At 45.0% G+C, this 17351-nt stretch overlaps 1 protein-coding gene across 1 annotated transcript in view; it reads left to right on the forward strand.

The window, feature by feature from the left end:
* LOC117886033 (arf-GAP with SH3 domain, ANK repeat and PH domain-containing protein 2-like) overlaps positions 1–17351 on the forward strand; it is a 77392-nt gene that overhangs the window by 34587 nt on the left and 25454 nt on the right. The window contains exons 13-15 of the mRNA XM_034787668.1: positions 747–880; positions 1455–1546; positions 5402–5588. Of these exons, the coding sequence (XP_034643559.1) occupies positions 747–880; positions 1455–1546; positions 5402–5588 (413 nt within the window). The remainder of the gene's footprint in view (positions 1–746; positions 881–1454; positions 1547–5401; positions 5589–17351) is intronic.

The following is a 17351-nucleotide window of genomic DNA, read 5'->3' on the forward strand; positions in this document are numbered from 1 at the left end:
TTCCTGTTCCTGGGGGGAGGGATAGCTCAGTGGTTTGAGCATTGGCCTGCTAAACCCAGGGTTGTGAGTTCAATCCTTGAGGGAGCCATTTAGGGATCTGCTGTAAAAATCTGTATGGGATTGGTCCTGCTTTGAGCAGGGGGTTGAACTAGGTGACCTTCTGAGGTCCCTTCCAACCCAGATATTCTATGATTCACACATTTTTTTCTACAGCCCAGATTTTCTATTCTGTCCAGTTATGCCTCCCTGATTCCCTGCCTGTCCCCCAGCACAGACTAAAGCATCCTGGGGGTTGCTCTGACCTGCACCAGCTGGCTGTGGTCCCTGAGGGACCATCCACCAGCTTGAGATTGCCACAGAGCATTGTGCTCCAGCCATTCCCTCTGGGGCAACTGAGGCTGCATGGAGGAAAGCAGAGGAGCTATGACAGCTCTAGGCCCAACAAGAACTCCCTCAGTAAAGTGCACCTGGTCTGGGAAGGGGAATCTGGCTCTTACTGTCCATGTACCTTCATTCCCAGTTTAGCCTCTCTTCCACTCTCCTTCCTTTCCTGTCTCTGTCCCAGTCCATCCCCCCTCCTCATCCTCTCCCTTTTCCATTTCCACCCCCTACTCAGATGCTCCACTATAGAGTGAGACTGAATGGTTGACAAGGTGCCTTGCCCACCCCACCCTGTGCCCGTGACTACCCAGCACTTTTGGCAGGATAATGGGGCTAACCAGAGCAATGCGCTGTCTCCCCAACAGACCCAGCCTGGCTCTCCATTAACCTGGGCATCCTGATCTGCATCGAGTGCTCCGGGATTCACCGGGAGATGGGCGTGCACCACTCCCGCATCCAGTCGCTGTCTCTGGACAAGCTTGCAACCTCTGAGCTCTTGGTAGGGAACTGCCCATGCGCGGTCCCACAGAGCGCCCCCTCCCGCTCTGTCACCACCTGTGCTCCCTCAGGGAGACCCCTCCTGCTCTGTGACCACCTGCGCTCCCTCAGGGCACCCCCCTCCCGCTCTGCCGCCACCTGCGCTCCCTCAGGGAGACCCCTCCTGCTCTGTGACCACCTGCGCTCCCTTGGGGCACCCCCTCCGCTGCCACCCACGTGCACTCCCTCAGGGCGTCCCGCTGCTCTGCTGCTGCCTGTGCTCCCTCAGGACACCCCCCCTGCTCTGCCGTTGCCTGTGCTCCCTCAGAGCGCCCCCCTGCTTCGCTGCCGCCCACGCACGCTCCCTCAGGGCTCTCCCCCCACTCCGCTGCTGCACATGGGCCGGAGCCACAAAGCAAGCTTACAGGGAGAGGTGGGCTCGCTGTGCCCATGATTACCTGGCCCCCGCCCTTGGGCTCTACTGCCCAGCCCCCTCCCCCCCCCCCCCCCCCGGTACACTGGCTGGCATGCGCTCCCAGCTCTCAGCATGGCGCTGTATGTTGCGCCAACTTGTTTTGTGCCTGTTTGTTTTGCAGCTGGCTAAGAACATTGGCAATTCTGGCTTTAACGACATTCTGGAAGCCAACCTCCCCAGCCCTTTGCTGAAGCCCACAACTGGCAGTGATATGTAAGTAGTTTCTCAGGAGCCCGGAGCCAAGACAAACCTCTCTGGATAGGGCTTTGGGGCATTAGCTGTGGAGCATTGGGGTGCTTAGCCTATCTCCTGCACCTGTTTGGAATGCACTGTATATTCCCAATCGCCCTCCCAATTTTCTTGGAACAGATGCCTGGGTTCCTCCGGAAACGCTCAGTCATGGAATGAGGGAGCCGGCCAGCATTTCTTTCTGGAGGATTCCACAGACTGCTCTGGGCATTTAACAAGGACAGGCACAGCAGAGAGGCAGTTCAAGCAGGAGGGATGTGACTTCAGGGCTGAGATTTCCAAAGCTGCCTGGAGCATGGTTGCCCGGTTTCCTTTAATGTTACTGGTAGATTTCCCTGGGTGTCAATGAGAGCAGTTAGAGCAATGCTGAGTGCATTGGAAAACACTCCTCCGCATGGGAAGGTGTCATGGGAGGGGCATACCCTTGGGTGCCAACTCTTCAGTAACGACCTTCACATCAATTACATTTCAGATCAGACTATGGGCCCAGGCCCCCATTGCCCCAGGGCACAGTAGGTCGTATGCCCCAGGGCATGGTGAGCAGTGGATGCTACTGAGTTGGAATGGCAGCATTTTACAGGTGTAAATGCCAGTGCTGGGCACAGCCCAAAAGGGGATCAGGTCCAGCGTGAGTGAGGGCAGAAATCCAGCAAAGGGAGTGTAAACACACAATAGAAATAACAAGGTGAGATTCATTTTGGAAAAATACAAGACTGTCCTTCTAGGGAGAAATAACACCAAATAAGCCCACAGCAGGTGGGAACAGGAACAGCTGCTGGAGAGCAGTCAGCAAATTCCACTGTGCTTCCAGCGCACTGAGGTGCCCCAAGGGAATCTGGGCTGCCTGGATAAAGGTGTCTGCGACAGGATCCCTGGGTTGCAAGCTGGGACTGTGGGACCACTGTGCCCGCTTAACTGACTAATCTGGGTTGTCTCTCACAATGCCTTACTGGTCACTTGCAGCAAACCCCTCCAGTGCTATCATCACTCAGTACAACTGCATGTGGAGCCCCACACCCAGCTAGATTGCATGAATGCCCCCAGAGCCACTCACAAATCACAGAGAGAAAGGCACCAGCCAGATTCCCTCAGCTCCCAGCCTAGTACCTCAGGAATATACCATCTTGCACTGCTCGAGACCCTTTCTTGAGCAATGCAAATTATTAATTGGTTCACCACTTCATGAATGGAAAGTGGATATGCACCAGCCTTTGTAAACCTCAGCACGTTTACCAAACACTTCAGGCAAACTCACTGGTAAAGATAAACAATTAAACAAATTTATTGACTACATAGGATAGATTGTAAGTGATTATAAGTGATAGGCAAAAAGTCAAAGTGGTTACCAAAGGAAAATAAAATTTAAACACTCAGTCTCAACCTTAACTCTTATCACACTAGACAGTATTTAGATCAAGCAATGTTCTCACCCCCTCTGAATCTTACAGTTCTCAATATACAGGTTTGTCCCTTAAACCTGGGCCAGTCTCCTCTGTTGAAGTCTTCTGAGCATCCTTGTTGCTTGCAGCATAGGTGAGGGGAGGAGAAAAGACCGAGCATGGGGCCACTGTGTTCTGTTTTATACCCTTAGTTCCATGTGCTTGGAGAACACATGTCCAGGCATGTCTGGTGGCCATTGCTGAGTCACCAGGCAAGGTTGAGCAATTCCCCTGGTGTGGCTTTGTGCAAGTGAGTCATTGTATTGTAGCTCCCTTGCTGGACAATGGCTGTTTCACACCTGCCTGGGCGTTAGTTATCCCCCTGGTTATTGTCTTTGGGGAGCTAGTATCTGGGCGCTTCCCAAACCCACAGCATATTTAAGTGACAACCATGCAACACAATTCTCATAACTTCATATGCATTAATGATACACATATTTAGATGGAACAGTGGGTTTCAGCAGATCATAACCTTTCCCGTGATACCTTACATGGCCTGCTTTATATGCAATATCACAACTATAGACAAATGACGAATATGGGGGTTACAGGGTGCTCCCCTGGGGTGTAGAGTGTTATAGTGTCAATCACAGACCAGGGAGGTGACTGCACTGGCACCTTTCGAGATCCCCTGGACATTGAAGTCCAGGCTGGCGGTCTCCTTCTAAGCTCTGCTCTAGCTCAACCACAAGTTCTGGGCTGGATCTGGAAATCCCTGGATGGGTTCTCTGGCCTGTGTTTGCAGGAGGTCAGACTAGATGATGCTAATTGGCCCTCTGGCCTTAACATCTATGAATCTCTAAACACTGCATCCAGCTCTGGGCATTGCCCTGTCAGAAAGATATAGACGAAGGCCTGAGAGCAATGGAACCAGCCATGAAGTGAGAGGCTCTGCTTTGTAAGGAAAGAATAGAGAGCTCAATCTGCAGAACGTGGCTAAAGCAAGACTGTCTGGGGGGCACACACAACTAGGCATGGGGTGGTCTAAATGTGATCTGTGGGGCTAGAACCTGGGGAAATGGGAGGAAACTGAGAGAGAAAAGAGAGGCTGCATCTCAGGAAGTGCCCCCTGAGCTATATGAGGTGATGCAATCGCCTCCCAGGGGACAGGGCAGGAATCCCATGACTTGGATATTTAAAACGAGATGGGACAAAATGCTCCAAAAGAAACCCTGGGGAACAATCCTGCCCTGGCCAGGATAGGCTGGAAGGGCCAGCAGGTGTCTCCATCGCTAGCTTCCAGCATTCTGTGACCCGCAGTGCTTGCCGCTGGTGAAAGCGCCTGAAGCCCACCTGTTCAGAGGGCAGCAGCAGGGGTTGATGTGCTCTTGTGCACCATGCTGGTGCTCTGCTCCCTCCTCAACTCCTGCCCTGCCCATCCCTCACCTCACAGCACCATGCCTTACATTGCAATCCATATGGAGACATCTACAGAGTGCCCCTGAGGCAGGGCGGCATTGCTAACCCAATACATCAAAATCATGTGTCAAGCCCAGATATCATGAGATGATAACATTTGATAAGAACATAAGAGTGGCCATACTGGGTCAGACTAAAGGTCCATCAAGCCGAGTATCCTGGCTTCCGACAGTGGCCAATGCCAGGTGCCCCAGAGGGAACGAACAGAACAGGTAATCATGAAGTGACCCATCCCTCTCGCCCATTCCCAGCTTCTGGCAAACAGAGGCTAGGGCCACCATCCCTGCCCATCCTGGCTGATAGCCATTGATGGACCTACCCTCCATGAATTTATCTAGTTCTTTCTTTAAATGCTGTTATTGTCTTGGCCTTCACAACATCCTCTGGCAAAGAGTTCCACAGACTGACTGTGTGTTGTGTGAAGAAATACTTCCTTTTGTTTGTTTTAAACCTGCTGCCTATTAATTTCATTGGGTTCTTGTGTTATGAGAAGGAGTAAATAACACTTCCTTATTTACTTTCTCCATACCAATCATGATGATGTCTTTTGCCTTCTGATTTGTGGGCCTTTCGCTTACATGTAGGACATTGCTTCCAGTGGCCAGAAACTGACTTTTGAAGAATAGAAACCGTGATTCTCACATAATCACCTGACTGCAGCAGCTGCAGTTTAAGACAGCACCAAATATCTCGAGAGTTGGCAGTGCTTCTGGAGCATGATCTGGGGAGCGGTACAGGAGGGTGGGGGCCAGGCAAGAGGAAAGGAGGGGCAGAGGTAAGAAGGAACCAGCAGCAGGAGAGGAGGGGAAGCACCACCTCTCTGATGGCTGCCTGCCTTGGCAGCCTTGAGCCTATGCCTGCCTTGCCCAGGAGTGGAGCAGGAGCGATCGGGATCAGGAGCACAGGGCCTGTGCATTCCCATGTGAATTCTAACTCTCTTCCCATGCTGGCACCACCCCAGGGCCCTTCGGAAAGATTTCATCATCTCCAAGTATGTCGAGAGGAAATACGCCAAGAGGAGCTCTAGGAGCCCAGCTGCCCAGCGCCAGGAGCTACAGGAAGCCATCAGGTGGAAGGACTTATTTGCATTGCTCCAGGCCTATGCTGAAAAGGTGGATTTAAGTGAGCTTGTTCTGGAGCCTGTGCAGGTGAGTGCTGCTGTGCTGGGTGCCCCAAGAGGCAGTGTAGATGGAAGGGAGCAGCCCAGGCAGGGACAGTGCAGACTGGGGCAGTGGGACCACGTCACTGACCGGGGGGGACAGGCATGGAGCACAGTGCTGAGGCAGTGCCCAGGCCTGCGATAAGAGACTGACACACAGGCATGTGGTAAGGCACTCAACACCTCTGGTAGGGTCCAGGGTCAAAAAGGGGTCTGGGTTCTCTGTCTCCAGTGGCTGCTGCTACACGGCCCCAGTTTTTCTTACCTTAGGTCAGAGGTTTCAGCTCTTTCTTCTTGCTCCTGCTGCTTTTGGCACCTGTGTTGGCTTTCCAGAGGCAGTGCCCCCATCTGGCCCTGTCAGGAAGCACAAACTCTTGGTAGATGTGCAATTTCTTTGCCGTTTGTTTTTCTTCCTTTCCTGCCTCCTGCAGCAGCTATGATTGGCTGTTCTTCCCCAGGAGGTGGGGAAGTGGGAAGCAGCCATTCAGAGGGGGTTTCCTCCAGGCCAGCTAAAATGTGTTAAGGCTGTAGCTTCTCCTATCATCATGAGACTGGCTCCAGCAGGGTCTAGAATGCCGTGACTGTGATAAATTTGGGAGAGTTGGCCACACTGGCTGTACTATTAGTGCATGAAAGCAGTGTGCTTTGTTTCAGGTAAGGTTGCACTGAAGCTAGCATCCCTTGGACTCCTGAGAGTCTGGCTCCAAAACTGTGCAGAAGGGGCGGTAAGAGCAGAGGGCTGCTGGCTTTGAGGTGGTGAGAGCTTTGGAATGCAGAGGCAGAGCTAGGGTTGGGGTTGATTTTCTGGGGTGTGCGGTTGTGCTAGTTGGGAGGCCATGGCTCTGGGTTGAGCAGATGGAAAGTTCCATTGGATGGCTTCACTTTGTATTTCCGTCATCTTTAGATTTTCTGTAGAGCAATTTTAACTGATCCCCAGTGTAGTGTTTTGACATATGATTTTCCTGGTCTCTGGAGACTTGGATAGGGTCTCCAGCCCAGTGACGATGCCTTAAGATGGGTAGGACCTTTGTCAGAGACCCAGCGGGCTCAGAGCTCGCTCTCAGCACTTTCAATAAGATCTTGGTATTCACCAAAAAGCTCTTTGAAAAGCTGTTCTACTGGCTCATACTCTGCTCTTGAATCGGCTCAGCAGTGTGACCGGCGTCCTGCCAAGGTGGATAAAAAGCAGTGGTTTACCAAAACAATTAGACTTTTTAAATTTAAAATTGATTTTTTTTATTTTGTTTTTTAAATTATAATATTTTTTCTTTCCCAATGAAATCTGAATTTAATACAAAATTTAAGGCCTGAACTTATTATAATCTCTTCTTAAACATTGAAATAAAAAATAAATACGTTAATTCAATGAGCCACTGCTTTTCTATATCAAGAAAAAATCGGGGGACAAACATCGAACTTTGGAGATCAAGCTTTATGAATATGGCGCAATAGGTCATGTGCTGTGGTAAGGGCCTGATCTTGTGGTGGACCCGGGGCTGTGCTACTGGGTTTAAGAGACAGAGAAAGTAATCACAGGTGCTGGGACCCAGCCTGTGACTCCAGGAGACACCATCATATATCTCACCAGGATCATCCACTGAACCCATCTGGGGGGGGTCTCATACTCCTGTTTTATAGCTTCTCCCTCCCTGAGTTCTGTTCGTCTCAGTTCTCAGATTATGAATATTTATGACTCCACCCACCATGGAAACTTACTAAGGGACAGTATTCATCTGAGTGCAGCCTCTTGGGTTGATTTCAACACCTGAGAAATGGAAGGGGGAAAACTGCCATGGCTTCAGCTCATTTAAAAAAAAAAAAACCTATCTGGGAATATTTTCAAGAAATTCCTTTACCTCTGGGTAAAAAGGGAACAGGAGTCAAATGTAAACAGTGCAACAAGGAAACGCAAGGCCTGGTTGTCAAAAGGAAACAACGTTAATAAAGGGCCGCTCAGAAAGCAATAACTTTGAAGCTGATGTGGACTTGTCTGACCAATCTGAATCAGCTGGTTAGTAAACTTATTTTTGCCCCATTCTTACAGACTGCCTGCCATGCTTTACTATGCTAGTAAATGATTACTTAGATTATTGTCATACATTTGTGTTTTGAGTGGATTAATTGCTTATGAATTTCAATATATTTGTGTTCAGAATATAATTGGTATGTTTGTTGTGGGAGTATTTATCAATTACATTTTTACTGTTACTGCTGGACTTCTGAAGTGATCTTTTATTGCTCAGTATAATCAAGCATCCTAGGTGAAGTTTACCTGTTTAAAAGTAAAGTTTTATTAGGCATTTATGAATTTTGGCGTTAAAAATTTTTCTAAGCAGTTTGGTATGTTACTAGAGGTAAAGGTTCAAAAAATTAGATAATTCTTATGATTTATTAATTATTTTCCCTACGAAAATGGGTTTAGAATAAATTATATCATTTCAAACAACTTCAGTAGGAGGAATCTTTCATTTACAATCCCATTTTTTTTAAAAAACAGTGCACTGAGTAATAGTGACTTTTTGACCCTTTTGTTTCAGGGTCCAGCTTAGACAGGCGGGGTTATAAATGTCCATCATTTGCAATATCTACAACTTGTAATCATTTGTAATCAGGACCAGCACATTCCAGCAAAGCTCCATAGATGAAATGGTTGCTCAGTTCATTTATGCAATACATTTTTCCTTTTGTCTTGTTCAGAACAAACATTGCATTGACATGATTCAGTCATTACAAGCAGTCTGTGCTCCACCTGGCAGAGCAGACATTGCAGGAAGGGTGCTGGATACAGTATATGAGAAGGAAATCGAACAGTGTGCAAAAACATTGTGATTAATTGCACAATTAAAAAGATTAATTGTGTGATTAATTGCACTGTGAAACAATAATAGAATACCATTTATTTAAATATTTTGGATGTTTTCTATATTTTCAAATATCTATATCTATATCTCTATCTTTATCATGAAATTGAACTTACAAATGTAGAATTATGAACAAAAAATAACTGCATTCAAAAATAAAACAATATAAAACTTTAGAGCCTGCAAGTCCACTCAGTCCTACTTCGTGTTCAGCCAGTCACTCAGACAAACAAGTTTGTTTACATTTGCAGGCGATAATGCTGCTCACTTCTTGTTTACAATGTCACCTGAAAGTGAGAACAGACGTTCGCATGGTACTGTTGTAGCCTGCTATAATATGAAATAGGTGGCAGAATGCGGGTAAAACAGAGCAGGAGACATACTATTCTCCCCCAAGGAGTTTAGTCAAAATTTCATTAATGCATTATTTTTTTAACGAGTGTCATCAGCATGGAAGCATGTCCTCTGGAACGGTGGCTGAAGCATGAAGGGGCATACGAATCTTTAGCATATCTGACACGTAAATACCTTTCAATGTCGGCTACAAAAGTGCCATGCAAACGCCTGTTCTCTTTTTCAGGTGACATTGTAAATAAGAAGCTGGCAGCATTATCTCCTGTAAATGTAAACACACTTGTTTGTCTTAGCGATTGACTGAATAAGAAGTAGGACTGAGTGGACTTGTAGGCTCTCAAGTTTTACATTGTTTTGTTTTTGAGTGCAGTTATGTAAATTAAGTTGCACTTTCACAATAAAGAGAATGCATTATGGTACTTGTATGAGGTGAATTGAAAAATACTATTTATTTTGTTTATCATTTTTACAGTATTTGTAAAATATTGTACATTTTGTATTCTGTGTTGTAATTCAAATCAATATATTTGAAATGTAGAAAAACATCCAAAAATAGTTAATACATATTCAATTGGTTTAAAACTGCGATTAATTGCGATTAACTTTTTAAATCGTGATTAATTTTTTTCAGTTAATCGCATGCGTTAACTGTGATTGATAGCCCTAGTAGAAATCCTTCTGAAATTAATTTTAAAAGATATTGTACAATAGGCAGTACATATTCAGAGTTTGTTCAAATCTTCCATAAGAATTGCAGGGCTAATCCAGAATAGACATGGAGACCTCAGTCTTGCAACTTCAACTTCCCCTGACCAAGTTTAAGCAGAACTGAGATGGTAAGGATCAGGCTCGAAAATTCCTTTATAGCCGAAGTGCAGCTGATAAGCCTCTTGGCAGCAAGTGGTCATAGGAGGCATTCCTTAGGTGAAGAATAGGTAATATACATTGTTGCTTTGAAGTAATTCTCTATTTCCTAGGCATACAGCAATAACTAGTTGCATTGATTAGCATAAGGCAATTAACCATTCAGACAGTTCATAGGTAGTTTACTACAAACTTCAAAGAGAAATAAAGACAATTATATTATTAAACCACAAGTTTCATCTAAATATTAATATCCCCCTTTGATTGCTGAATCAATAGAATATAGTAATGAAACATTACAGACAGGAACCAATGTTTAGCATCTACAAGCTAATTAGATCACAGTGTTCAACTTCTAATAAGATATAGATAAACATAAACAATTAGTATCTACTTCTGATTCTCTAACAATACAGGCCTACATTTCAAGACTTCTTGTCTATAGTTAATATAAAGGACCTCTAGTCCTCTATACTGTGGAAAGGGATCTGGGGGTCATAGTGGCCCACAAGCTAAATATGAGTCAACAGTGTAATGCTGTTGCATAAAAAGCAAACATCCTTCTGGGATGTATTAGCAGGAGTGTTGTAAGCAAGACACAAGAAGTAATTCTGCTGCTCTACTCCGCGTTGATTAGGCCTCAACTGGAGTATTGTGTCCAGTTCTGGGTGCCACATTTCAGAAAGGATATGGACAAATTGGAGAGAGTCCAGAGAAGAGCAACAAAAATTATTAAAGGTCTAGAAAACATGACCTATGAAGGAAGATTGAAAACATTGGGTTTGTTTAGTCTGGAAAAGAGAAGACTGAGAGGGGACATGATAACAGTTTTCAAGTATGTAAAAGGTTGTTACAAGAAGGAAGAAAAATTGTTCTTCTTAACTTCTGAGGATAGGACAAGAAGCCAAGGGCTTAAATTATAGCAAGGGAGGTTTAGCTTGGACATTAGGAAAAACTTCCTGTCAGGGTGGTTAAGCACTGGAATAAATTGCCTAGAGAGGTTGTAGAATCTCCATCACTGGAGATTTTTAAGAGCAGGTTAGACAAACACCTGTCAGGAATGGTCTAGATAATACTTAGTCCTGCCATGAGTGCAGGGGACTGAACTAGATGACCTCTTGAGGTCCCTTCCAGTTCTATGATTCTATTTAACATGGCTTTGCTAACTATCTATAAGGAATGGCCCTATTTACCATTTCAATATTCTTCTAATATGTCCTTAAAGGTTGCTTTTACTTCAACCAGCCGGCTGGTTGCTTAACCCTCACTGGCTCAGTGTCACAATAGCTAAAATGAGAAGAAATCTAAAAGAAAATAATGAATCATAGAATCATAGAAAATTAGTGTTGGAAGAGATCTCAGAAGGTCATCTAGTCCAACCCCCTGCTCAAAACAGGACCAACTCCAACTAAATTATCCCAGGCAGGGCTTTGTCAAGCCGGGCCTTAAAAACCTCTAAGGATGGAGATTCCACCACCTCCCTAGGTAATCCATTCCAGTGCTTCACCACCCTCCTAGGGAAATAGTTTTTCCTAATATCCAACCTAGACCTCCCCCATTGCATCTTAAGACCATTTCTCCTTGTTCTGTCATGTGCCACCACTGAGAACAGCCGAGCTCCATCCTCTTTGGAACCCCCTTCAGGCAGTTGAAGGCTGCTATCAAATCCCCCCTCACTCTTCTCTTCTGCAGACTAAACAAGCCCAGTTCCCTCAGCCTCTCCTCATAAGTCATGTGCCCCAACCCCCTGATCATTTTTGTTGTCCTCTGCTGGACTCTCTCCAATTCCTCCACATCCTTTCTGTAGTGGGGAGCCCAAAACTGGATGCAATACTCCAAATGTGGCCTCACCAGTGCCGAATAGAGGGGAATAATCACTTCCCTCGACCTGCTGGCAATGCTCCTACTAATGCAGCTAAATATGCCATTAGCCTTCTTGGCAACGAGGACACACTGCTGACTCACATCCAGCTTCTCATCCACTGTAATCCCCAGGTCCTTTTCTACAGAACTGCCACTTAGCTAGTCGGTCCCTAGCCTGTAGCAGTGCATGGGATTCTTCCGTCCTAAGTGCAAGACTCTGCACTTGTCCTTGTTGAACCTCATCAGATTTTTTTGGGCCCAATCCTCCAATTTGTCTAGGTCACTCTGGACTCTATCACTACTCTTCAGCATATCTACCTCTCCCCCCAGCTTAGTGTCATCCGCGAACTTGCTGAGGGTGCAATCCATTCCATCATCCAGATCATTAATAAAGATGTTGAACAAAACCAGCCCCAGGACCGACCCCTGGGGCACTCCACTTGATACCGGCTGCCAACTAGACATCGAGCGGTTGATCACTACCCCTTGAGCCTGATGATCTAGTCAGCTTTCTATCCACCTTATAGTCCATTCATCCAATCCATACTTCTTTAACTTGCTGACAAGAATACTATGGGACACCATATCAAAAGCTTTGCTCAATTCAAGATATATCGCGTCCACCGCTTTCCCTATATCCACAGAGCCAGTTATCTCATCATAGAAGGCAATCAGGTTGGTCAGGCATGACTTGCCCTTGGTGAATCCATGTTGACTGATCCTGATCACCTTCCTCTCCTCCAAGTGCTTCAGAAGGGAATTTGAAACTTACAACATATGGATGCAGTGCTCATTTGATGCATCTTGTAGGACCGACTTAAGAATAACTGCAGGAAAAAGGAAAATGTTGTTGAAATTTTGAAATACTTCTTTAGCAACCACTTTGCTTCAGCTTTACTAAAGAAAGCAGGAGAACATAAGAACAGCAATACTGGGTCAGGCCAAAGGTCCATCTAGCCCATTATCTTTTCTTCTCACAATAACCAGTGCCAGGTGGTTCAGAGGGAATGAACAGAACAGGTAATCGTCAAGTGATCCATCCCCTATCACCCATTCCCAGCTTCTGGCAAACAGTGGCTAGGAACACAATCCCTGCCCATCCTGGCTAATAGCCATTGATGTACCTATCCTCCATGAATTTATCTAGTTCTTTTTTGAACCCTGTTATAGTCTTAGCCTTCCCAACATCTTCTGGCAAGGAGTTCCACAGGTTGTCTGTGTGTTGTGTGAAGAAATACTTCCTTTTGTTCGTTTTGTTTTGTTCGTTTTAAACCTGCTGCCTATTAATTTCATTTGGTGACCTCTAGTTCTTATGTTATGGGAAGGAGTAAATAATACTTCCTTATTTACTTTCTCCACACCAGTCATGATTTTATAGACCTCTATCATATCCTCCCTTAGTCGTGTCTTTAACAAAATGGAAAGTCCCAATCTTATTAATTTCTCCTCACATGGAAGCTGTTCCATACTCCTAATCATTTTTGTTGCCTTTTTCTGAACCTTTTCCAATTCCAATATGGCTTTTTTCAGATGGGGTGACCACATCTGCATGCGGTATTCAAGATGTGGACATACCATGGATTTATATAGAGGCAATATGATATTTTCTGTCTTATTATCTATCCCTTTCTTAATGATTCTGTTCACTTTTTTGACTGCCACTGCACATTGAGGGGATGTTTTCAGAGAACTATCCACAATGACTCCAAGATCTCTTTCTTGAGTGGTAACAGCTAAGTTAGACCCCATCATTTTGTATGTATAGTTAGGATTATGTTTTCCAATGTGCATTACTTTGCATTTATCAACAATGAATTTCATCTGCCCTTTTGTTGCCCAGTCACCCAGTTTTGTGGGATCCGTTTGTAGCTCTTTGCAGTCTGCTTTGGACTTAACTATATTGAGCAGTTTTGTATCATCTGCAAATTTTGCCACCTCATTGTTTACCACTTTTTCCAGATCATGTATGAACATGTTGAACGGCACTGGTCCCCCGGGGGACAACCAAACTAATTCTCCCCCAAGATATACAATGGAATTTAGGGCTGCTGGTGGCGCGCTGACCCGGGGAACCCCTGGGCTGCTGGCGGCGGCTCAGACTCCCTCTCCCTCCCAGCGCGGCGGCCGCTGTAAAAAAAAAAAAAAAAAAAATTGGGGGTGCTGCTTTTTGGCGCCCCCAAATCTTGGCGCCCTAGGCAACCTCCTGGTTGGCCTAAATGGTAGCACTGGCCCTGGTCCCAGGCCCTCATGACTGGGGTAGGAATTCATCCATCTGTGAACTCCGCCAGATGTCCAGTCCCAACCACTGAGTTTTCAAAGTCTTTACCCTCCCCTGGCTTCCTCAAGGCAGAGTTTGGAAGTGAGGGGCCTTGTGCTCTCTGTAACAAAGGTGGTTGGTAGGAGAGCCCAGACCTTCCCACTCCACTGGGCTCTGGCCCAGGACCCTGTAAGAGGCAACAATGTCCAGCACCCGGGAGTGCCTTAAGACTGCGTCCCTGGGCCACTTCCTACCACCCTTGCTCCCGCCCAAGTCTCCCGGTGTGACACAAAGCAGTAAAGAAAAGGAAAGTAACTGACCGGAAGCCCCTCTGAGCACAGCAGACAGGCTCTGTCTTCCAGGGAAAGGGTTCTGCAGCACCCTTCTCCAGGTGCTCTCTCCCTGCCCTATCAGGCCCCTTCTGAGCTGTCTGGCTCCCTTTCAAGCTCCACCTCCAGCTGGCGCATGCTCTGTAGGTGCGGCTGGATGGGGTCACCTGGGCCCAGAGCTGCTCTTTAACCATCTCAGTCCCAGTGTGGGTTTTATACATCCCATCACAGAGCTATTTATTAAGAGCTGGCCTAGTCTGATGACAATTTGTGAAGAAAATCATGACAAAACAGATGAAACTATCACAGCCAAAGTAGCCACCATTGGACTAAAGAGAAACATAAAAGATATGCTGGATATACTGAAACCAGTTATCATAGAATATCAGAGTTGGATATTCTATGATAACTGGTTTCAGTATATCCAGCATATCTTTTATGTTTCTCTTTAGTCCAATGGTGGCTACTTTGGCTGTGATAGTTTCATCTGTTTTGTCATGATTTTCTTCACAAATTGTCATCAGACTAGGCCAGCTCTTAATAAATAGCTCTGTGATGGGATGTATAAAACCCACACTGGGACTGAGATGGTTAAAGAGCAGCTCTGGGCCCAGGTGACCCCATCCAGCCGCACCTACAGAGCATGCGCAGTTTCCATGGCCTTGGACAAACCACAGAAAGATTGCTGTTGCATTGCTGATGCTCTTAACATTTGGAAAGAACTTCAAGAGACATTAAAGAAAGAAATGTAGACAGTAAAGAAATAGATGGATCAAGCACTTACTCCACCTCACTTTCTTGCTAATATCCTCAACCCAAAGTACCAGGGTAGATGTCTAACTGCTGAAGAAGATGCTGCTATGATATGGGCATTTAATAATCATCCCTTAATCATATCAACCATAATGAATTTCAGGGCTGGAGGTGAACCATTCACACAGGACATGTTTGATGATGTTTTAAAGAAAGTCATACCACTGAACTGGTGGCAGTCAGTAACTAAGCACCTGGAACCAGGGTTTGTTGAAATGCTAAACCAGCTTTTGACAGCAGTAGCGTCTTCTGCAGGGACAGAAAGAATATTTTTTTCATTTGGACTAATTCATTCCAAGTTAGGAAATCAATTGAGAGTTCAAAAAGCAGAAAAACTTGTTTCTCTTCCAATCTATGAATAAGAACGAGAAGGGAAGGACAACCTAAGTCACTTAGGAGACTGTTGTCTCATTTTCAGGAGACTTCGGTGAGTAGGGACTTAAGCTCCAGTCACTTTCAGGTATATTTGAAATTTTTTCCAGGCTGACCTGAAATAATCAGTTTCATTCACTGACTACAGTGAATCCCTCTGTCCTTGTAATAAATTATTTGTGGTAAATATGAAACCCATTTTGGTAAGAGAAGTTATGTATCCAAAATACACCTCTACCCCAATATAACGTGACCCGATATAACAAAAATTTGGATATAATGCGGTAAAGCCGCACTCCGGGGGGGTGGGGCTGCGCGCTCCAGCGGATCAAAGCAAGTTCAGTATAACGCGGTTTCACCTATAACACGGTAAGATTTTTTGGCTCCCGAGGACAGCGTTATATCGGGGTAGAGGTGTATTTAAGGTTATTTTGTTTAATAAAAATAAATTATATATGGTGTGTTTAATTAAGTTCCTGTTACCATCCTAATGTAGTGTGATATAAGTCATGAGCAAAAAGTTAATTATCTAGTAAATAAGCAATATATCATTCACCATTTTCTAACATACTAAAATGTACAGTTAATAAGAATGTGAAAATATTAAGCTATATAATTGATTAAATAAGTGTATGTAGGCATAATATACCCTCCAAGGCAGCAAAAAGATGTACCAAATCTAGTGTAAAAGCTCTATTTAGTTGTAAATCAACGTGTTTTAATAAAAAGAACAGGAGTACTTGTGGCACCTTAGAGACTAACAAATGTATTAGAGCATAAGCTTTCGTGGGGGGCTACAGCCCACTTCTTCGGATGCATAGAGTGGAACACACAGACAGAAGATATTTATACATACAGAGAACATGAAAAGGTGGAAGTACACATACCAATTGTAAGAGGCCAATCAATTGAGATGAGCTATCAGTGGCAGCAGAAGAAAAAACTTTGAAGTGATAATCGAGATGACCTATAGAAGGTGTGAGGAGAAGTTAACATGGGGGGAAAAAAATTCAATTAGTGCAGTGGTTCCCAAACTTTAACAGCCTGCGACCCCTTTCACTAAATTATGAAATCTCGTGAACCCCCTCCTAAAAATGAATAGTTTCAGGAATTTAAGATTAAATTTCCTCAGTGTGATGGATGCCCCAACCGCCGGGCCCTGCTCTTCCTGGGGCTCGAGCTAGGGTTTGGGCTGCTGGCTCCCCCGCTGATGGGGGTGGGGCTCAGGCTGCCAGCCCCAACTGCCCATAGTTATATTAACCAATGAGAATGCACCTTTCTTTAGAAAATAATAAATACAAATGGAAAAGTTGATTAAAATTGATTATTTAAATTGAAGTTTTCCCACTTGATGATTTAAATCACCTTGATTTATATCAACCCACCCTGCATCCAGGTCATGGTCAAAGCAGCTGCTACTGTGTCGAAGATCTTGCTCTTTGTAAAACTGTCCAGCTGTCTCGGTATCTCAGTTTCAGCGAGATCCTGATCTCAGCAAAGCATCCATTCCTTTGTCCGTGATCTTTTCTAGCCCAACACCAATGTACCAACAAGCACTGCCCACTCCCCATACACCGTGGTCGCCCCAATTTCAGACACAGGGAAGGTTCCTGGGGGCATCTGACAAAAGGCAGTATTGTAATCCTTTCTCACACTTTTCAGAAAGACTTCCCCACACTGCATCAGAGAACGGAGGTGGCCAATTTAAAACATGCTTTCCATAAGCTAAGCACAGTGCATACAGATTTAATTATGGTAAATAACACTAATACATTCTCTTTTTTTTGTTAATTAGCAAACTAGTCACATCTGAAGAGTGACGCCACGCTTTCCCTACATGCATTTCTGTGTGCCATAGTTTTTAAGCTAGAGAGGCTTGAATAATCATAAAACTCATTCTTTTTGAGTTATAATTTTTAAAGGCCAATTTTTAACTGATTAAAACTCAGAAATTAACAGATTTATTGAAATCCTCAGAAAGTTCACACATTACTCAGATTATGGGCTGAACAGTTGGGACAGATACATTAGGTTTTCAA

Source organism: Trachemys scripta, chromosome 12 (genome assembly GCF_013100865.1).
Source record: "Trachemys scripta elegans isolate TJP31775 chromosome 12, CAS_Tse_1.0, whole genome shotgun sequence".
NCBI classification, from domain to species: domain Eukaryota; kingdom Metazoa; phylum Chordata; order Testudines; family Emydidae; genus Trachemys; species Trachemys scripta.